Source organism: Lolium rigidum, chromosome 3 (assembly GCF_022539505.1).
Source record: "Lolium rigidum isolate FL_2022 chromosome 3, APGP_CSIRO_Lrig_0.1, whole genome shotgun sequence".
In the NCBI taxonomy this organism is placed as follows: Eukaryota; Viridiplantae; Streptophyta; class Magnoliopsida; order Poales; family Poaceae; genus Lolium; species Lolium rigidum.
In genome coordinates, this window is record NC_061510.1 from 379,693,758 (window position 1) to 379,716,791 (window position 23,034).

Genomic DNA, 23,034 nt, shown 5'->3' on the forward strand with positions numbered 1-23,034 from the left:
CCGACGAGAACCTTTGTAGAATTAAAAAACACCTAAATCATTGCAACATTTCACTTATGTGTTCGCATAAAAGATGTGTTTCTAGATTTTTGAAAGCATGCATGCTATTAAAAATCCAAGAAAAACAAACTTGTAGCAAACACCCAAAATCCTTGCATCCGACGTGTGTTCATGACAAAATGTACACGAGCTTGTAACATTTTGAACCCATGTATGGAACATCCAAAGTCCAACCAAAAAGGTGAAACATGGCATCATCCCAAAGTAGAGATTGAGTCCAACACCTTCAATAACTACATGACGCAGAAACTAGACCTTGCCTCATCTTTCTTGAAATCGGGATAATGGGTTATCACGCAAGCCCTCCTCGTATCCACATGGAAAAGAGGGGAACCTTCATCCATCGTCTTGGTAAGTGGGCACCCAACATCATCTTGATGCGATGGACAAGGGTCACCGGTGGATGTTCAATCTTCAGGTGCAGAGTCGCCCCATTTTACATCTGAATCACGTCACACTAGATTTCTCGGCGAGGCTACTATTGCTAGTCGATTGATCAATAGGTTTGTAGCTGTGCCTCCACCATCGTTCAAGTATCCCAAAGCACCGCAATGATGACTGGAGACCTCTCTCCCATGATATCATCCATTATAATGCCATCTCATTGTAAGAGCACCATGAGAGTGGTGGGCTGCCCGTTTCACCAATGGCCATGTGATCTTTCTCGTGGTCCTTCCAGAGGCAACAAGTAGGGTTTTGCATTCACTAGTCGCTACACCATAGTTTGGAGATATAACGAGAGTCTGGATCTAGACTTACGAAGCTTCTCAAATGACAATCTTTGCCTGAAGTGAGTTTTAGTAAAGTTGACACTAGGATCAGAGGACTAGTGGTACCTTTCAAGCGTATACTCAGGTTTTAATCCCGTATCATGCAGGAAATATGGTATGATACCCAACATTTATCTTTAAGACTTGGAATTCGGTTTCTGTCAAATTTCGGCTATCCTTCATCCTATCAATATGCAACCGTGACAACCTTGTGCAACCCCCAACATATGTGTGCACTCATATGTTAGTACAACAAGATCATCATATAAGATAATATATATTTGTATGCAACCAACAACAAACTATATCACAATTGCCAAGAACAAGTCACTACACAAACGTCAACATAGAGATACAATAGATCATGGGAAAACAATATATTGCATCATACATCATGTTTTCCAAGAGATTACAAAGGGTAGATGAAGATGGTGCTGAGGGGTGATGATGAAGATGATGATAATGACCACACCGGAGGAGGGGGGTGGAGTCCACTAGAGGTGATTTCGGCATCGTTTCCCTCCTTCGATCATCGTCGTCGGCGGCATGCTGACTCTCTGCTTATGCGTTTTTAATCTCTGCCACTGTAGCGTCGAGGAAACCCTGGGGGTCATATATATAGGGGGTTTTAGGATAAAACAAGTTGGTTCGTGACAGATTGAGGTGAATCGGACGGATGAGGCAAAATAGAGCACATGTGGCACTCCCTAGGTTGGGGAAGCGCCACCTGACGTTATTCCCCTGTTATCCTCCTGGTGTCCCACTTTAGCTCATTTTGTTTGTCCCAAAATTTCCGAAGCGTGTCCCCTGAACTTACCCTTTTTTGAATTCCGTAGCTTCTAGAAAGTAAAAATAATAGTAAAAAGCGTTTTCTGCTAGGGATAGTTAGCACCAGAAGCAAGGGGATTATTTAGAAAATCCTTGAAAATAATATAAAACATGCAAATAACATTATATAAGATGAAAATATGTGATAATATTTGGCAATAAAGTGCAAAGTTCATGTATGCATTTTACATGCATCATGTGCTCATAAGTAACAAAAATTATGTTGATGCCATTGTCTTTGGTGGTCCTAGTAATAACCAAAACAAGCAGACGAACAGGAAGTTTGACATGTCAATGATGGAAGATTTTAAGTTCTCGTCAAATTTCACGTGAAGCTAGCCGCTCAAGCAAGGGACTTTCATCTCTCAAGTAAAGTAGTTTCAAACCTTTCTCAACATGTTGATGAACAAGACCCATATTGTCTAAGAATCCCATGAAAAAAGGCCAACTTGGTCAATATGAGGAAGAAAAAATGTGGATAAAAGGTGTATCATTCTATGATTGGATCTTTGATTTATCGTTGTGAAATCTCGAATAGATATCATGTTAAGTGTTAGTATATGTACTTGTTTCGAGAGCACTCCAAAGGATAACCATTTGATGCCGCTCACGGATGTTTAGTTATCTTGCTCACACCCTAAAACTAAGATTTTATATCCTAATGGAGAAAGCTTTAATTTTCTTGTATATTCAGATTCAGATTGGGCATGTGATAAGAGTAACCAGAAGTTCACCTTCAGAACACGCCAACTCATTGGTAGATCGTTAGTTACTTGGATGAATGATGGGTTTGTGTTAGCATCACCTACCCGTTTTCCTCTTTTTGGTATTTCGATGCCAACAGAGGGGGTAAATATATCATTGTATTAGGTTTGCCTCATGTCATGTGAAGGGTTATTTGCTATGGTCACAAGATTGGATTTTTGTGTGTGTCTTATTGGCATGTGTAAACTTGTATTCGCACCATTTGTTTGCCGAATTCTTCAAGACTCTGTGTGGTGAAGTTTTTTGATTTGGTATGATTATGTTCACATGGAATCACGTTTAATGTGTTTCCTATTCAGAAACCAAAACCAATGCATATCATAATATCGTTTAGGAACTCTAATCTACTTATCATATTTCACCAACAAGGGGGGGGGAGTGAAAGGGCAATGCCCTAACTAGGTTTTCGTGAAGTTAACATTAGGATTAGGGATCTAATGTTACTTTCAAGTGTATACTAACGTTTTAATCCCATGTGATGCAATAGAACATGGAGACCCCCAATACAAAAGTGGAGAAGTGGCAAAAATCTTAAATATCATGTATGGCACAATTTAGTCATATGTATGCCACACTTTAGTCGTATGTATGCCACACCTTTAAGAGGGGTAAGTCTTGATGAGATTTATTGGGATGATCCTAACATATGCCTTATACATCCACATATACTCCACACAAAAAAAAGAGTGAGAAAAATGGGGTCTACCCAAAATGAGGCCGTATGTTTATTTTCTGTAAGCCCGGTACGGAATCCGATACTCAAGATTTCTTCATAGAGGACCTACCAAAAAACTTGCATAATTTCAGGATTTTAGCTTGACAATAGATAAGCTATCCCACCTTCTCCAAAGGTATACGTTAACCAGCTCAAAATTATAGTACCTCTTATTCTCACTTCTCCATCGTTGAACACCTTAAAGCTTGTGATCTCCCATTGCCCCCAATCGAATTCAAATTTTGGGAAAAGAAAGATAAGGCGTTGATCTACAATTCCATGAGCCAAAAGTGATTGCTCCTTGAGTTCATGAAGTTAGTTGTTACTCTTCGGTTGTGGGAATCCCACATGAGCTAGGGTTGACTAGAAGCACCCGAGTTCTGGGTTTAGGCTCTAGAGGGTTTTGGATGATACCTTAAGGCATACTACTATAGTGGTTGAGATCCTAATTCGTGGATGAGATTAAGGAGAAGAGTGTGTGCCTTCAATGGCGTTTAGGGGTTCTTCGTGGTAGCCCACACTTCTCCTACGATTATTAACTTCCTCCCAAGGAAGTGAACTCCGAGATACATCTTCGTCTCATCATTCCACGGTTGTTTTTATTGGAGCCTCTTCACTTGTGTTTATCTTTGTGATACCCTTTGTGGTTGAACTATCCTCATATCGCCATATAGCTAGGTTCTTGAACATAATTGCATTAGACTCACAATTGTTATGTATAAAGCCTAAACATTTTTACAAAAAGATTTAAAGTTGTAGATACCGCTCGCCCTTCTAGGTCATTCATCTCAATCCGCCAATTGTAACATGGATTTTCAAAATTACTATATCAACTTTCATAAGGATGTTATAATTTATGAAATTCAGCGATCCAAATTTCTAGTCCCTGTAGGTGTCGCATGCTCATGTCTTTGCTGACATTATCTTGAGGCACCGATAAAGGGCTGCTAGTTGAATTTTTGATTCAAATGTGCACCTCCTCCACCGAAGTAGCACCCCTAGCACTACACAGATGAACGTTGACATCTCTCCCGCGAGATTATCAACGATCACGACATGCCCGCCACAAGAACTCCACTTGGATGGGACACCTAGCATCACATTCACTGGTAGCCAACCGAGTTTGCCCATTGTCCTTCACAGGAGAAGATTAGGATTTTGCACTCCGTGTTTGCGTCATCGGTGTCCGAAGAGGACATAGGAGTTTGTACTCAAACTTTATTCTTTGACTTGACTTTTCAAAATTACAACATCAACCTTCATAAAAAGCGATAATGATACTCCCTCCATTCTTGAATATAAACCCACTACCAAAAATACAACTTTAATCTATACAAGGCCACTATCTTTCTCCAAGAAAAATCAATTATATTTTTCTCTCGTACAATGGTGCTAATTAATGTGAAGGTTTCATACATAGGGATAGAGACATCACGTGAAACATGTTTAATTAGTCTAGGATACAAGCATTTTTTACATAAATAACCGCGCTATGTATTAGTTGATTTATTTTCTTGAATCATTGAAACAATGAGAATTCACATTTCTTATAAAGCTCGTCATTTCTTCCATTATATCAAAAGAAAATAAATGACTAGTCCTCAAAAAGAAGGAACAACCTTTTTGATGACTGGGAGATCCTATAAAACGAAGAGCGTTTCGTAAACAAATCATAGTCTTGTGTAATCGAGAATAACAATTCCATTTTTTGAACCAAAAATATAGAGCTTGAAATGGTGATTAGCTACCCGATGGGTAAGATGTGCATTCGTAGAAAGTAATCGAAAGCATTGTCATTTCCTGGATTTTTTTTTCATTTGGGAAATGAGATAGTGGACTTATATACAAGTATGGAGGCAGTATATGGAATGACGTGATCCAAAATTCTTGAATTAGGTCATGCATTTCAATACACGAGCTTTCAAGATTTTGTGACATATTTTAAAATCATATTAGTACAAAATAACCATTCGAAAAAGGTAAATAAATCAGAAATAAGTTATTCCCTCCGTCTCATGAAATTTATTTAACTTTACTAAAATTTGGATGTATCTAGGGATAGGGTGTTTCTGCACCCAGGTGCATATGCACCCTTTATTTATAATGTATTTTGAACATATCTAAAAAGGTTAAACAAATACAAAAAAATAAAGCCCTTGTATATCTTGACATGTTACATATTCAAAAAGTTGTTTCAACAAAATTCAACATGTTTCGTGCACTGTACAAAAGGACACTTTTTTGGTGCTAAAATAATCTATTTATCGAGACATTCTTATATTTTTTTACATAGGGCAAAATATCTGGCTAGCACTTTACTCGTGCACACATAGAACATGTTCTTCCACTTGCGAATTTTTTTTCTTAAACTTTTAAACTTTTTAAAATATTTTTTGTACATCTACTTAATACTCCCTCCGTCCTAAAATGTAAGACGTTTAAGCTTTAGCCAAAAGCCAACATCTTCTAAGTTTGACCAAGTTTATACGAAAAAATATTGATATCTACAATATCAAATAGATATTTTGAGAAACTATACTTTCTCGCGAATCTATTGATACTGATTTGGCATTGTGATTGTTTATATTTTTACGTATAAATTCGATCAAACTTAAAATATATTAACTTTTAACTAAACTTGAGGTGCCTTACGTTTTAGGATGGAGGGAGTATTTATTAGGATCTAAATAATCTAAATTTTATTGGACGGAGGGAGTAGAGATGGCCTTGGGAAAACAAAGCACACACATTGCTTAACCTGTGCGTGTGCCATGGAATAGTCCCACATCCACAAAAAATCAGCAAAAGTTTCTTTTCCCTGCCACTTTTCCGTGCGCGGCTACACCTGCGAACGCGGATTTTCTAGCGGAGCCGGTAACTACCGGTCACGATCTCATCGTTGGATATGTTGCGCGCGATTCGGGCGTGAGATTCTGGTATTTCCCTCTCTTGCTGGGTATTTATTCTTGCACATAGGATACATATAATACATACATGTCCCACTTGACCCGATAATATCTAGCCACAACCGCACAGGCCACCATCCGGCGCGCTCTTCATCGTTTCTCTCCTCTCCCCGCATCTCGATCCGGAAAAGGCGGCGGTGCCGCAATGGCGTGAAGATGGCGGCCGGACTGCCCGTGTTTGCACGGCGAGACAGCGCCGCTGCTCCTGCCGCAAGGCAGCAACGGAGGGCAACAAGCTGGCGTGAAGACTGTCGACAGTTCTGCGGCCGGAACAACGGCGAGGCGGCCGCCTGCCGTCGGCCGAGGTGAGGCCTGCATCGATGGGCTCGAGGAGCTCGCTCTGCTCCCTCTCCCGCTGGTGCTCTTCCCAGAGATTGCCTGCAATCTTTTTGAGTATTTTCATCGGCTTCCCCCAGCCATTTCAGCCAGAAAATGTTCAGTTCTTCATCCGCTGTTGGATCCCTCAACCCTCTCTTTTTTTTCTCATGTTGTTTGCCTGTAATGTTCTCTCATGCTTGGATCTGTGGCTTACTACTCGCCATTATAGCATCTGATTGGTTAGGTACCAGCAATTTAAGAGGTGTGATCAATCTCTAAAAAATGAATGGGTCGTATTTGGTATCGACCAAATTTCAGAAAGGAATACATGTCATGTTTCCCTAAACTGAGATGTTACAGAACCCATTATTGAAAGTTACATGTCATGGTTCCCTAAACTGAGATGTTACAGAACTCAATATTGAATCATATCTTGTCCGTATGATTGGACCTACCATTCACTTCTCCATATCATACTTTTTATCAACAAAATGTGACATTTGTATTTTTCTTAATTTGACATCCAAAGTAATTCTTGTAACATATCTGCTTGGGTTCAGTTAACTTATGTAACATATCAAAAAGTTGATTTGTCTGTTTTCTCCGTAAAATTGTGAAACACTTGTGGTGCAACGAAATGATTGTAATCAATTTGATTTGTTAATGAGATTTTGTAACAATGCGTGGAAATTATTTTCTGCACAAATATGGATTGTAAACGGATGTCTCATATATAAATGGTGTATGCTATACTTTGTTGATATAATTGTACAAAATATATTATATGTACGCATACTTAGAAAACGCCCGCTCCCAGCAGCCAAACCACCGTCGAAGAATCGACCACTGACCTAGCCATCCCAAGGCGGCGCCTTGAGGAAGGGGACGACGCCGGTGCGCCGCCGCCGCCCAAGTCGAGGCTTTTGGGTTTTCACCCGAGATAGGCTAGACAGGGAGGGGATAGACTACCTCGAAATCGCCTTAAAGAAGGAGATCGGCACCAACAGCGTCGACGACTTCGTGGCCGCCCCGTCGGCCAAGAGTTTCCCCCGGTCCAGCGCTCCACCTCCAACAGCAGCAACCCACCAGAGCAAGTCCAGGGTTGGGCAGGGTCGAGCTTGACGCAGAAAGGCAACAGCTCCAGATCCGGCGCGGGAGACCACCGGGGCGATCTCCCCACCACATCCCTTCCACGTGGATGTGTCTGCATTACTACCCATATGTGCTTTCCATACTCTCTCTCTTTAATTATTGATCTCCGCCTCCACCACAACATGTGAGGGTGAAATATATTTTAACTATTTTCAATACAAATTTGAAGTTATGCTTTGTAAATTTTTAAAACAACTTTATAGAAGCTCCCTACAAGATTTACACATATTCCAGTTATATTTCTTTATTTCCAGAACAGTGTAAGTTTGTTTCAGAAAAAATCAAAATATCTTCAAAATTTGTGAGCTACTCAAATCAGATTCTGTAACATCTTGGAATCAAAGAAATTTTACATATATTACTCACATTTATATAATTTTTTTTCATACCTAGTACAATCCAACTAGCTAGGTTTCGGACATCAACTATTTTGATTATGGATGGCATTATGATATGAACAAATTATGGTATATAATATTAAAATGTGAGACTTTTTTAATATCAAGTTGGTACAAACTACATATGCCACATTTACCATGTTTCAAATATTGTATCAGTTTTTAAATAAATGACAAAATCTTCCTACGAAATATCATGTCACAATTTCCTATTTTCGTAAGTTCATAGAAGTTCCATATATTATTACCATATACTCCAATCATCTTACATTGTTTTCATAAAAGTTTTAGGTCATGATTATTTTTAAGAAAATATGCTCCTTTTTCGCACATATTCCTGTTTTATTTCTTTTTCACACAAATATGATTCACATATATTATAGTTCACTACTAGAAAACAGGCTATCAGTGGCGCACCACTTTTTGTCATCAGTGGCGAACTAGTGGTGCGCCACTACTATCACGCCTAGTAGTGGCGCACCACTCATGCGCCATTGCTAACTCAAGTAACAGTGGCGCACTAGGTAGTGCGCCACTACTAACTTATAGGTGCGCCACCCTTGACACATCCTTATATTAGGTGCGCCACTGCTAAGTCTGGGGTGGAGCTGAATCATAAAATAAATATAGCAATGGCGCATGGTTGTTGTGGTGCGCCACTAGTATTTTCATAGCGAGTGAGGCACCTGTTTTTGGTGCGCCACTGCTATATAGCAGTGGAGCACCACTAGAGGGGTGCGCCACTACTAGTGATCTTACGGCACCATTTGAGAAATCCTTTACTATCCATATATGTCATTAATAACAAAATACATTTAAAATATTTCTATTTTTGAGCTAATTCCATAAAATGAACAAGAGATGTTTCAAGTATGGTTTCACTAACATTTTGGTATAGAAGAGATATGACATATTGCATATAAGGGTTATACATGATTTTCCAAGCTTTCCATTAAAAAATATTTACGATTCACATGTGTTTCAATTATTTTGCTTTGTTTTCAGAAATTTTTCAGTACATTTAAAAAAACAAATTTTTATATATCTTTGAGCTAATTCCATAAAATATCTTGTTCACGAAATATTTTATTGAAATTCTGAAATATAATTAAACTATTATAACATAAAATATATAACTGGATTATGTGTGAATCATATTTATGTGAAAAAACAGAAATAATTGGAGTATATGTGAAAAATGAACTAAAATTCTAAAAAAATCTAAAAAATTATGTAAACCCATACGTAGACAAATATCTTGTTCGTTTGATTTGGGTTGGTCATAGAAATTTGAAGAATATTTTATTGAAATTTGGAAAATACCTTAACTGAAGTATGGGTGAAAAATGAACTAAACTTATTTTTAAAAATTTATACTAATCATAATTTCAAAATTTGTAGCGAAAAAAAGTACTCTAAATAGATTTTAGTGTAATATGGGATTATTAGCTAGCTGTTGTGGAGTCGGCGTAATAAGCCAAGAGAGAGAAGGTGCATGCAAAGGGACAAAGGCACGTGGGTGGGGCCTACGTAGGAGCAGAAAATAACACAATGAACGCATACACAAGAATACATAGATGTGGTAGACCTGTACTAGATCAGCTGGCACCACATGATTGGTTGCTGGGAGTCCGGTAGTTACCGGCTCCGTTAGAAGTGACTATCCGCTACACCTGCCTGTCCTACCCTGCCCACGCCTCCCAAATCCCATGCGGCCGCCGAGCACGCACGCCCCGCCCCGTCCAAAACCGCACCAACAACCGCTCGCCGCCACCGGGAACCCGGCTTATTCCTGCGACACGGCGAGCCGCTCCCCGGAGCACAGGACAAGTGCTAGCCTCCTCCCCGGCCGCCGCCTTTCGAGATGTAAAGATGGGAATCGTGTGGTGGTTTAGGTCTAGCCGTTTAGGCCTAGAACGGGAGCCAACAGGAGGAAGCGCCCAACTGGAGAGCTGCTTTCGTCCCTTTTGAGACGAGGGGCTCCCCCCACTTTGCTTCCATTCTTTTTGGGTTTGTGCCCCTAAACATTCTTTGGACAAATGCAAATGCGGTCTTGTCTTTAATCACTGTTTGTCTGTGCCGTAGTAGGGTCTGCCATTTTCTTCAGTCTGGAATCGTTTTTGTAGTGGGGCAGTAGTATATACCTGTAGCCACTAGGTGCATGTTTTATCTAAGCTAAACTAGATGGGGTTCACTTTGGAGGCTAACTGGGAGATGTGATCTTGTCTCTTCATCTTTAGCCGTGCTCTAGTTCAAGATTATTTTGGATGCCGAAAGCACAAAAGGAAGATTTGTTGACACTCCACCCTTTTTGTCAAAATTAATGCAGGAACCTGCTGGAAAAAATGGCACACTTTGTTATGATTATGGTTGTTAAGCTACTTCGTTAGCATTGTTAAAACAAACCAAATAACTGTCCGTTTCCACCATTAACTTTGAAACTGTAAACCTGTAAGGATATTATTTTGGATACCAAAAGGCAGATGTGTTGACATTCTCTACTTTCTTTTGTCAAAATTCATGCATGAATCTGTAGGAGGAAATAGCACACTTCGTAGTAATGATTAGAGTTGTTAAGCTACTTAGTTACCCTTGTCAAACAAACTAATAACTGTCGGTCTCCACCATTGACACATCAAACTGCAAACCTAATGTCCTCATATAATTTGCTACCCTGTCACTGTCATAGAAAACCATTTGCAGGGGGGATCAAGACTATCTGTCGTACAAAGATTTGAAGGGCTATGTCAGCAGCACATCTAGAAACCTACCTGTTCCATTAACAACTCTCAAGGTACACACCGTCCACCACCACCAGACACCAGTACCACCACCAGCTTCCAAGCTTGCTCATACACAACCCAATTGGAATGCAAAGTACACACTGTTGCGTTTTGGCCTATCTTTCATCGTTTGGTGCCCCTCATCACCTCATCAGTCGTCACCCATCATCAACTGCTGCTCACTGTTCCGATGCTGAAATCCCTCCCTTAAGTTCGGTACGCATTGTACCAATAATTAGTTGATAAACCTGGTGTTTTGTCAGATCAGGAAGAGGAAGGTTTGGCTCTACTATGCTGCGGAGGCAGCAGACTGTCACATTAATCTAATCCCCAAATCTCCACTTCCACATGTGTGATGTCTCGGAACCCAATGACACTGTCACCATATCACGGCTGGTTTAGAAAGCCTAAGACGCAAATAACCGAGATGGGTTAAAAAGTTCTCCTTTCCCCTGCTAGTTTTGCAAGCAGCAAATCCAACGTATAATAAGTCGAGAGAGGGATAATATTTTTCCTAACAGGGTGAAAAGGTACTGCGAGCAGAGCTATAATCTATGTATCCATGGCAACAAGGAACCAGGGGAAAAGTTGCGTGTGGCGTTTTCACGAGAGGTCACAGTCAACGGCCTTTTTGCTGCCCCTCGCAGGCACACTAGTGTGATTGCTGGTGGGTGTGTGCTGCAGCTGCCCCGCCCCGCCCTGCCTGTGTATGTATATAAACACAGTGGAGTGGATTTCTGCAGAGCAGTTAGAGAGAGAGGCCTTGCTCTTGCTTTCCCTCTAAACCACTGTTTATTAGTTGTTGACCTCAAGGGCTAGAGGAAGTGGTGGTGTGGTGTCGTGGTGGTAGATATATCATCATTCCCATTCATAGATGCCACTGGCTGCCGAGCACAGTGCAGGGTTTGTTGGAGCCTAGTGTTGCCTGGGAAGAAGCCATTCCGCCATCTTGGATCATTTCTCCTCATCCTCCTGGTTCTGAGTTCTGAGCTCCCTGTCCTCCAACAATCTCTTCTGTAAGTTTTGTTCTCTTCCTGTTTCTTCTTCTCTTCTTCCTTGTCTCCTGTGCCTGAGATTCTGCCTACTTCTCGCTTGGTGTCTTGTTGCTTAGGGTGGTGGTCTTGTTTCTGTGTTTTTTTCAGTTATTGGGAGGTTTGCAAGGTGGGGAGGGGACCGGCCAAGAAATGGAGGTGGAGGCGCAGGAGAAGAAGGGGCACAGAGCCTTCGCCAAGGCAATCAAGTCTTTCAATTCCTCGGAGAGGCACAAGCGTTCTAAGAGGTTTGTGCCTACATGCTAAGAGATTTGCAAAGTTCTCTGGCTGTTTTGTGAAGAATAGTCATGCTGAGATTCTCTCTCCTTTTTGTGGTTTTGTTGGCAGTGATCTTGAGAATATGTTTGGTAAAGATGCGCAGTGCGCTTCAGACAAAACTTGTGTTCAGCCTAAGAAAGTGAGTTTTTTTTCCCTCCTCCTTAGCTTCAACATTGTATTTTGCAAGATTTTCTCCCTGGTTTCTGCAATTCTGAACAGTTATTTTTTCTGATTTTGGTCATCAGGAAGGCGTAAAAGTTCAGGTGAAGAGTGATTTCAGCAAGGAAGCGCAACCTGGGAGAGGAGCTCAAAACTCCTTGCGAAAAGAGGTAATCACTATAAAATGCCGCTTTTCAACGATTTGTTGACATCTCGCCTCGGAGTACTTTTATTTTTTCAGCACGGAAGTCCACAGATTTATGCTCATAGGAGCTTGCATTTCCTCTTATCCACATGCTTTGCTAAATGTCACATTTTTTTCTTTCATTTTTAGCTCGACAGTAGGCATTCTCAAAATATTTAGGGTGTTTTTCCATCCAGAAATTACACTACCCACTCTGTTTACGAATATGAAATGGCATATCATTTTCTGTTCAGTTTAGAAGTTCCTCAACATACGCTCTGTTTCTCTGAACTTATCTGAAAATGTTTCTTCTCTTATCCAGTCTCTTACTAGGCTTTTTTTTGCTACTTTTGCTGCTGAATTTTCCATGTAGTATATTAGACTCACGTGATGGCCTGATGCAGATTCTACTGCTCGAAAAGCACCTCAAGGATCAGCAGGTTGTGCGTGGCGCCCTGGAAAAAGCTCTGGGGCCAAACGCTGCTCCGGTCAACCTGTCACACGAGAATCCAATGCCAAAGGTGACCCCCTCGACCAAATACTTCTGTTATTTTTCCTATCTTTTCTGCAATGCTCATCAGTTTACTTCGATTCTTCAACAGGCCGCTAACGAACTCATAAGGGAGATTGCCACGCTAGAGCTGGAGGTCAAGAACATGGAGCAGTATCTCCTCACCCTGTACCGGCAAGCGTTTGAGCAGCAAACACCTGCATTATCCCCTTCTGATCGCCGGGAGGCGCCTAAGCCCTCAGTGAGCTCGCAGTCTGGCCGGCTCCGCGAAACAGCCAATGCCAAGGTTTCGTGCGTGAGTAGAGGGGACTCAATGCTCCGGTCTAGCTACCCGCTGCCGCCGTCCCGTAAGAAGTGGAATGATCCAGTGACAGATTGCTCCACATCCGCACGCTTTGATAGACCAAACGACTCTGATGTGCTCCGCTGCCAGTCTGCGTTGTCGTATCGTGGGATACGTTCATCAAGGATATCTCCATCCGAGGAGAGTCTTGCGAGGGCTCTTCGGTCGTGCCATTCTCAACCTTTCTCATTTTTGGAGGTAATGATTCTCACTATGAAAAAGGGATATGCTAATTTTAGGACATTACAATGTAGTAATGTTGCAATGCTGTTACACAAAGTTGATATAAAGTGAAACTTGCTAGAGTTATTAGAATAAGATGTTAGTGTGGTCATGATATCACAAGAAAAAATGCAGCACTTAAATGATTCATGTAGTTACTCCGTGAAGTTGTATAATATTCTCAGTTCGTTTTCATGATTTTTGTGAGCAGGAAGGTGATCCTACTGCAGCAGGAGTGATAAGCTTAGCAGAGTATCTGGGGACTAATGTAGCTGACCACATCCCTGAAACTCCGAACAACCTTTCCGAGGAGATGGTGAGATGCATGGCAGGCGTATACTGCAAACTTGCAGATCCTCCATTGGTTCACCACGGTTCCTCGTCTTCTCCGACATCGTCGTTCTCCTCAACTAGTGCAATTTCTCCACAGTATGTGGGCGACATGTGGAGCCCGAATTACAAGCGAGAGTCAACGCTGGACTCCCGTTTGATAAACCCATTCCATGTTGAGGGGTTGAAGGAGTTCAGTGGACCATACAACACAATGGTTGAGGTTCCAGCGATTTGCCGCGATAATAGGAGGCTAAAAGAAGTTGAGGATCTTCTCCAGACTTACAAGTGAGCTATGCTGATCCCTCCTTATTCTCCAGTGGACTGAAATGTTCTGCTTGTCAATTCAGTGTTACTGATCAACTCTTCCAAATTGATATCTCAGGTTGATTTTGTACCGGCTGGAAGCTGTTGATCTGAGAAGAATGACAGATGAAGAGAAGATTGCGTTCTGGGTTAACATCCACAACGCCCTGCTGATGCATGTAGTGCTTCTCTACCTGACCCTAGTAGCTTACTGCTAATTAGCGGCTCCGTGTCTACTTTATATTAATCAGATATCTTTGTACTTCTTCCACAGGCTTATCTCAGGTATGGCGTCCCACAGAACAATCTGAAGAAGTCATCACTGCTTGTTAAGGTAAAGAGGATACGTTTCTGCTTTGGAATCAATGAAATGTTCCTGGAATAATATACACTTATTCAGAGGAAGTTTCTCCTTTTCCTGACATAATGTTCACCACAGGCTGCCTGCAAAATTGCTGGACGCAACATCAACGTAGCTGTGATCCAGAGCTTGGTTCTTGGGTGCAACACACATTGTCCTGGACAGGTATAGCAAACATGATAATGTCACAAAAACCAGTTAAAGGTGTAATGTTTGTACTGTACTGATTACTTGTACATCACAAGCATGCTAATTCCATCTGTTGATCCTTTTAATGCAGTGGCTACGCACTCTGCTTTACCCAAGGATCAAAAGCAAAGTGAGCAAAGTAGGGCATGAGTGGCAAGCCTTTGCTGTTGCACAATCAGAACCTCTTTTACGCTTTGCCCTTTGCTCAGGCAGCCATTCTGATCCCGCGGTAAGCTAAATGTGCATGCACAAATTGCTTTCATTGTACCCTAATCGCTTGTTACTAAGTAAATGCTTCCTTTTTCCAAGCCATACTCATGTGGTTCTTGGCTTAGTCTTTATGCATGCACAAATTTGGTATCAAAAGGCGCACGTGTCCTGAGAAAATCATGGCCTCACATTGTTACAGCATGATTATGAAACGAAAACCTTTTGTTGATTAGGAATCTTGATTGGAATCATTCATCATGTTAGGAATCTTTCATCAAAGTACCGCAAACATAATTACCAGTGGTGCCAAATCAAGCCCTTTATGCCCTTTTCTCACCTTTTCTTGTAGGTGAGAGTTTACACTCCAAAGAGGCTGTTCCAACAGCTGGAGGCTGCCAAGGAAGAGTTCATCCGTGCAACGGTCGGCGTCTGGAGAGGGCAGAAGATACTGCTGCCTAAACTTGTCGAGGTGTACGCGAAGGACGTGAAGCTCTCCTCGCAGGGCCTCGTCGACATGGTGCAGAGGTACCTCCCGGAGAACCTGAGGATGGCGATGCAGAAGTGCCAGCAGCAGGGCAGTAGGTCAAGCAAGATCATAGAATGGGTGCCTTACAACCTGAATTTTCGGTACCTGCTTGCTAGGGATCTGGCATTTCCACACCTTAACTGACTGTGTGCATGTACTGCTCTAGTGCAGTAGCATCTGAGGACTGAGGTGCGATGAACTGATCAAGTATATGCATATGTATGATATGTTTAGGTTTAGTGGGTAAGTTATTTTGGATCCATGGGTTGTGTAGGATTTGCGTGCGGCTGGTAGTGGAGCAGTGTTTATTTTGGTTGGCGCTGTATATTTTGTGTAGATGAATAGGAAACATGGGAAAAAAATGAGAAAGGAAACCTGTTACGTTTTGTGTACGCACTCTTGTGTCCTTTGCAGTTCTTTGAGACTTTGACCGTACTAGATGGACCTAGCGCGTCTTGCCGCGCCATTCTTTGTTGTTGTCATTTAAATATAAGAAAGGACACTCATGAAGACATTTTTCAGAGCCCATTTTCTATATTTGGTTTCATCACAAGTTATATCTTGCTGAACTCGACATTGTACAGACTTCCAAAAAAACCAAGGATGCCAGTAGCACCCCCTGTCCAAGCAGGGATCTGGATTGCCCCTCCAAGCAATCATATGAAGATCAATGTGGTTGCTGCGGTTTCGAGCATGAAAATGGTAGAATGGTTTTAGTGATTTGTGGAGATGAAAATGGCGAATATGTTGATGCTTTTGTTCTGGCTGTACCTGGCATTTCAGACCCAGCATCACTGGAAACTATGGCATGTCGAGAGTTTAGCTCTTGCAGGCGATCTGCAACTAACAACGCCTCCACCCTCCAGGTTGCTTCAGACTGCCTTGAGGTGGTCAATTCAATTCGGGACTCGAGCAGGTGCAGTTTCTACTCCATTATGTGAGGATGGTCATTTGAGAATCTCTTCTCACGAACAAAGCTAACTCGCTCAAATCCGTTGATCATTGTACCGATGATTATTGAGTACCAATTCAATAACCAACAGGCTAGAAAGTACCAATAACCAATCACTATGCTCCTAATGACATCACAATCTGCCCTCCCATGCCATGATTAGTAGGTATCCATGAAAGACAAATCAAACGGCAAAGACAACAGTAGGAAGTTATCTGAATTCATCATCTGAAATCTCATTCCCACTGGCATTGAAAAACTGATACCCTAAGACAAATAGAATATAATTAAGATGGCCAAGAATTACAGGAAGGAGTGATTTTAGGTATAGTTGGTTTAATAAAAAAAATCAAGTACCATACAAAGTATGAATTCACTGTCGTTGTATTTACATTCTAGTCCAACAGTTTATAGAGCAATATAAAGATGGAGTGTTGCATTAATAGAAACGAAGTAATTTTGAACTATAATGGAAGTAAAGGTCAGTATCACATTGTAGTGGCATTAAGAGATGAATCAGGATATGATACATGCAAATAAACTTCTAAGGCAAAATGTTTCAAAGTAATATGAGCTACTTTGTAGTATTGAAGATAATGACTTAGAATTAACGACTATATACAAAAAATATATCTGAAAACACTAAAATTTCCACACACAATTAAAACATCGTGAGTTACATTTTAAGAAACATTTCAGATTTTAAAATACATAAACACGTCAGATTTTTTTCTACGTTTCTTGACTATAACCAGACAATCTAATCATTTTAAGAAACAAGAGTAATTTGTTGTGCCTAAAGGTTGCATACCTGGTAGCCTTTCACGCTAATGCAATAAAACTGCATAAAGAAGAGGCACGCCTTATTATATTATCATAACAACCAGTCAATCACTATATGTTTCCTTCCTCTTACTATGGCTTCTTCCTCGAATCTCAAGTTGCTTGGGCTCGGCTAAATTTGAGGTTGAGAAGGGAGGAAACAGATCTGATGTAGATGTTTCCTTTATACATCAGTTTTGCAACTATATGGCTGATCTCATTGAGCTGCCAAGCAGTACCCTACCACTGAACTGTGAAGATGGAGCAGGTTGGTATGAATCATGTGAAAGAATCAATCATCAATTATCGACCCAATAGATTTTAGAGCAGCAACCTAATGAAGGTGAGAACAAAGAGAAGTTATATCCTATTGTCTTCTGATGTATAGCAACTGAAACCCACATGTGAGAAATAGGTTATTTTTTGGTAAAAATATTACCAATGAAATTCAGCGTAGATACCAAGTGAAGAGCACATTCCAGGGATCCATGCATACTCCTTGGTGTATCATAAAACATGCTATAAAATATCTGATAATCAAGCAAAGATTCAGCAGTTAACAGCTACATTACATAAGTTGGAACCACCATTTAAATGAACTAATCAGTATGCTTCTATGCGGCACAAAAACAGTCACTTGCTGAAAACTAATAGGCTTGCTAGACAAAAATGACTGGTACTTCATGATGCACAAAACATTACTTGTCACCATTCTAGCCAACATTATAGTTTTAAGGTAAAAATTGAGGAACATAGATCAAGATAATATGAAGGAAATTCTTAACAAAAATAATTACATGAAGGCCGAGTATTGGTGGACTTTGCAGATACATGGATGCTGACATTTTCTTGCCCTCAGCTTCAGCAAATAGCAACCCAGAGTGTAAATTATCCAACTGGGGAAATGATTGAACATCAGGTAACCGTATACATGTAAAGTCAAAAAATATTGGTCCACGCATTGTTCATTAGTAGCTTATTTTCCATTCAACATCAGACCTATTATGCTTTGATAAATTGGCGATGTTTCCTGCATCTAGTCATCATTCGTAGATGTGCTACTGCTTATGCTATAGCCTCACTTGGGTCAGATTTAAGAAACTTTGGTAGCATATAGCAATATGATGTCTTGAACAAAACGAAACTGCACTTACTGTTAAATGTTCACTGATTTCAGGTAAACTAAAACACCCCTGCAGTTCTTACAATATAACTCAAGAAAGACCAATCTGTTTGTATGTCATTGCTAAACCAAAGGTGATATTGAAAGGACAGAGAGAGGACACATGCGCCTAGAGAACCCTATCCCTTAGGCAACTGAAAACATGAATACGCTGACGAATCTGCAGGTTGATTGCTCCTATTTAGCTAAAATCCTAGTGTGTCCACCCCTGAGTGTCGGAACGGTCAGGGCCATGAAATCAACCTAAGACTGGCAGAATCGGAAAGCAAATCTCATGCAAGTTCGATCTGCTCACCTCAGAGTGGCAGATTGGTGTCTTGTCGGAAGGAGGAGGTGGCCGTGAGTCGAAGGCGACAACGGCGCTCGTCGGAGGAAGGCTGAAAGTTACAAAGAGAGTTTATAGCAAACAAACAAATATCAGGGACTGACTCCAATCCGGAGAGTTTGTAGAAGGAGCTCCCTTGGCGGGGCGAGAGAATGCAGCCCCCGCACCGGACAAACGGTTAGGGGTGCGGAAGCTTCGTGTCGTGGATGGAATTCTTCCGGAGATAATAGAAGTAGGAGAAATTATCCACGGAAGGAGTGATACCGGTGTATCCCTCCATAAAAGAGGTGAAGGAAGAAAGGTAAAAGATGGAATTGTCCGGAAGGTGATGGGGCTGAAGCTCATAGAAATCAAGGAAGTTCCAAAAGAAATCAGACGCCGGAAGGCCTAATCCGCGCTCAAAATGAGCGGAAAAGACCACGTACTCACCCGGCTGAGGCTCGGGCTGGCGCTCCTCGCCGAGGATGCTGCACCAAACCTCTTCCGGAATCCTCCGGGAGCGGTAGAGCCAGTCAATCTTCTTGCGTCACGTCGGAGCCCATCCAGGCCCGCGCGTATAAGAGTCTAGATCTATGCCGGCGCCCTGGCTCGAGCTGCCGGCTTCTGTTTGATTACCGGTAGCTTGAGCGGAGCTACCGGTACCTGCTTCACTTTGGGAGAGCTCTGCCTCGAGCCCGTCGTTGATCTGGTCAACCGGAGTTTCCCCTCCGGAAGAAACGGTGGGGCTCTCGCTATGGTGACTGCTAGCGAGGGATTCCGACACATACTCCTCGGAAGACATACTTGCCTAAAAGCTCAAAGATCTACCTACAAACACTTTTCCCCAAACCTAGCCTCTCGTGAAGATCTACGAGTAAGAGAAAAAGCAAAAGAAAAGAGAAGGTAAATACGCTACCGGTCTGAAAGTAATGTGGTGAAGAAGGAGAGAGTCAGTGAGTCCGCGAGGCTAACCTGAGGGCGGCGGTGAAGATGAAGGTCGAGGTTCGCCGGAGTTGGGCGAGCTAGCAGGTGATGGCGACGAACGGTGGAGAGGAAGAAGAAGCCGTGGCGGCGCTCTGAGCAGAAGGTGCGAGGAGGCAGCGATGAATCTCGGCGGGGTAGGGCCCTGCAGAGCTTCTTGGAGAGGTCCGCCGGAGAGCGGAGCCTTGGCGGCGAACGGCGGCGAAGGGAGCACGAGCGGCAGAGGCTCTAAGTGCGCAGGGAGTTGTGAATGCGGGGAAGAAGACGATGAGGAACCACCGCGCCCTTAAATAGGGAAGGGGGTCGTGGGCCGGCAACCGCTGGGCTACGACACTTCGCCTCGTGGGCCGCCACGTGGCGCGGAGATACACGCGCGAGAAATAAGTTGCCACAGGGAGGCCACACATATCCGGAACGGCGGCGAGGATCCGGTGTGGCGCAATAAATGTGAGCGCAGAAGTCGAAGGGAAGTGACCCCTGACACTGGCGCGTCAGAAACAGTGCGCATGTCTCTGACAGGCGCTGTTCCCAAGGTATTCTCGACTTCGCCGAGGAGAGTTTAATGACGAGGCTACCGGAAAAGATCGGTATGGTGGCGTGGGTTCGCCAGAAACGCCGGAAGATTTTGAACTTGTTTCCGGAAGAATTAAACTGGTACGTTGAGAAGTAGGAACCTGGCATGGTCCGTAGGATAGGATCCGCCGGACTATACCAGCTTCGGGGACTAATGTTGGGGGGATGACCCCCGGTGTGCCAAAGGCATGCCGAACTTGCCTCGTTTAGGCTATTGAGGTACCGGTTTAAAGATTATTCCGGACAATAGAGTTAAGCTTGTGGCTAAGTGAATCTATACCGGTATCCCAGGAGGGGTATACTGGAATATGCTAAGAAGGTACCGGACTACCGGTACGGGCTATACTGTAGCACGTCGGCAAGCTGGTCAAAGATTCTCTCAAGAGCTAGAGGACAAGGATGAGCGAAGCACTTCAGCTTTAATCGAAGCTCTGAGGCCAAAGCAGAAGATGACGTAAAAGGCACCGGAGGATGTCACCGTTCCTGATTAAAGGTCTACCAGCGTCACCTGCCGCCAAAGAGGCTCTGTAAAGTAGTTTGTCAAAGATGCCATTAGGGTTTCTTCCCCTGTAAGCCAACCTCTCCCCTATATAAGGAGAAGGAGCACACCCTTGCGCGGACACGTACCATGTATCTGATAGCCTGTAACCTAATCTGCGTATGGAATAGAGAGATCCCAAGTTGAGATAGTGCTTGTGTTCTTCTTCTTCAACCTCTGGCCAAGGCCAAGTTCTTTAGGAAAGCTATCGGTAATCCATCCGGAGTTCATCCCTGAGTTACCAAAACCCTCTCCCGAATCCTCTAGCGCACATTCGACCCCAACTCAAGTCATCCTATGGCATCTGTCTGTTCACCACAACGACACATGGCTCTATGTTTCTCCGAAACGTTTGCCACAGTAATACGCCGTCACGTGACTGATTTGGGAAAATTTTGATCATGCCGCTGGCTGGACATCCACTTAAAATTCCAAATCTGGGCTGTCCGATCACTTAAAAGAATCAATGGATCACCTGTTTTTCTCTTGTGATATCATGAATTTTTTTAGATGAGATTTCTATTATAGTATAGAAAGATGTGGGAAGTGGTTAAAAAATGTCACTAGAGGAAAATGAGGGTTACCAATCTTCTGGATATACCTATCAGTCATGTTCTAGAGGAAAATACTAATGATGCGGGTCATGAACATTCATGGATGTCGGTTGTATACATACTGGATGCTAGATTGATTGGAGGTCTCGGAGCAGACGAAGATCCTATAGACGATGGTGCTAATCCCCATCCTCTACCCAACATCCCCTTTGGTGGTATATGTGATGATCAAGATCAAGAACTGAACCATGATGCACACCATGATGAGATGGATATTAATGGCAACGCTGCTCCACAAGCACCACATGCTGCACCAGCTGCTGACCTGGATCCTATGATATACACACCACCGCTACACACGCATGACCATGCAACTTTTGCGCAAGATCTTGCTGCATCCTTGGCCACGGACACTCTAAATCCTATGATAGAAGCAGTTGACAGTTACACTGCTATGAACAAACTGATTGTTGACTTACTCAACAATATCAATCCAAGCCATGTCTTTGCTGCTCGTATCACCACATTTGATGTGGTTGATGTTGCCTCCGCAACACGCAAGTGTCTGCTGACTATTTATGCCTCTAAACCAGCTCATACTCTAGTTTGCACTGTTCAGATTTCTGAGATTGATGAAGAGTCTCCAATGCATCAGCCAGAGGGTAACCATGCGAATCACATGTCTGCACAAGATTGCTCCATTGAACAAGCCTGGAGGAAACAAACTACCCTAATGAAACTAGGGATTACCAATGCATCGATGATCATGACGCATCAGATGAAACCATGGATAACCTGTACAATGATCAATCTAAGAATTCAGTGGAATGTGATGCACACACTCCTATTAAGCGTAAATATGTGGAACCAAAAGATGTGACTGAAGTTTGTCGTAGTACATGCATTGCTACACGAAAAGCTGGATACAAAACCAAGGAAGCAAAGGAGAAGGCTGAAGCGAGCAACTCTGATGATACAAATATATCTGTGCAACAGGATCCCAAGAATAAAAAATCTAAAGGAAGAAACAAGAAGCTGCCCTCCTCCTCATCCTCGACTCACTAGTATAATGTCATTGATGAATCTGCTCCACCCCCACCAGATCTCCCGATCGAGACCATTCAAGCCATAGCCATCAACCAATGCAAAGTACCTCCTAGTGAGGTGACTGAAGACCGCCTCAACTCCACCAGTGGCTAATGGATCACAACCATCCCTCTTTTCATCCTGGCGCTCCTTGCGACCAGCTTTTACTTGTTTTTACGTTATCATCATCCATCCATTTACCTACCCGTGACATTTGGTCGGTTGTAATAATTCCGAATCTGCTTTGTGGGCATGCACTTACTCAATATTGGAGTACTCACAATGCCACCTTTTATTCCATACAGTCCATCATTTTTTCCCACTCTATCATTGCATGTGATATGGATCCTATGATATCCTTGTTTTTGATGTTTGTGTTTTCTACCTTGCCTATCTATTTGACAATATCACGAGAGCCTTGCTCATCTGAGACACATATGACCAATTACATTGATCATATCATATCTATGTCACCAGCAAAGTCACCCAATGAATAGAAACTTGAACTTATTGGATTGGAACTTGAGGGGCATTAATTCACAACCTAGATGGGATGACATAAGGCAGAGATCGGAGGAAAGTAATTGTGCGATTATGTGCTTCCAAGAGACCAAAAGGGAACATTTTGATCTTGC

General features: G+C 42.4%; 1 protein-coding gene across 1 annotated transcript; it reads left to right on the forward strand.

The window, feature by feature from the left end:
* The first annotated feature begins 11,492 nt into the window (after positions 1 to 11,492).
* LOC124700646 lies at positions 11,493 to 15,798 on the forward strand. The gene is made up of 12 exons (XM_047232740.1): positions 11,493 to 11,771; positions 11,898 to 12,034; positions 12,135 to 12,204; positions 12,311 to 12,394; positions 12,813 to 12,929; positions 13,011 to 13,460; positions 13,696 to 14,102; positions 14,200 to 14,299; positions 14,395 to 14,454; positions 14,560 to 14,646; positions 14,762 to 14,899; positions 15,230 to 15,798. Exons 2-12 carry the CDS (start codon positions 11,940 to 11,942, stop codon positions 15,548 to 15,550), a joined length of 1,929 nt encoding a protein of 642 aa, XP_047088696.1. The 5' UTR covers positions 11,493 to 11,771; positions 11,898 to 11,939; the 3' UTR covers positions 15,551 to 15,798.
* The last annotated feature ends 7,236 nt before the right edge of the window (positions 15,799 to 23,034 follow it).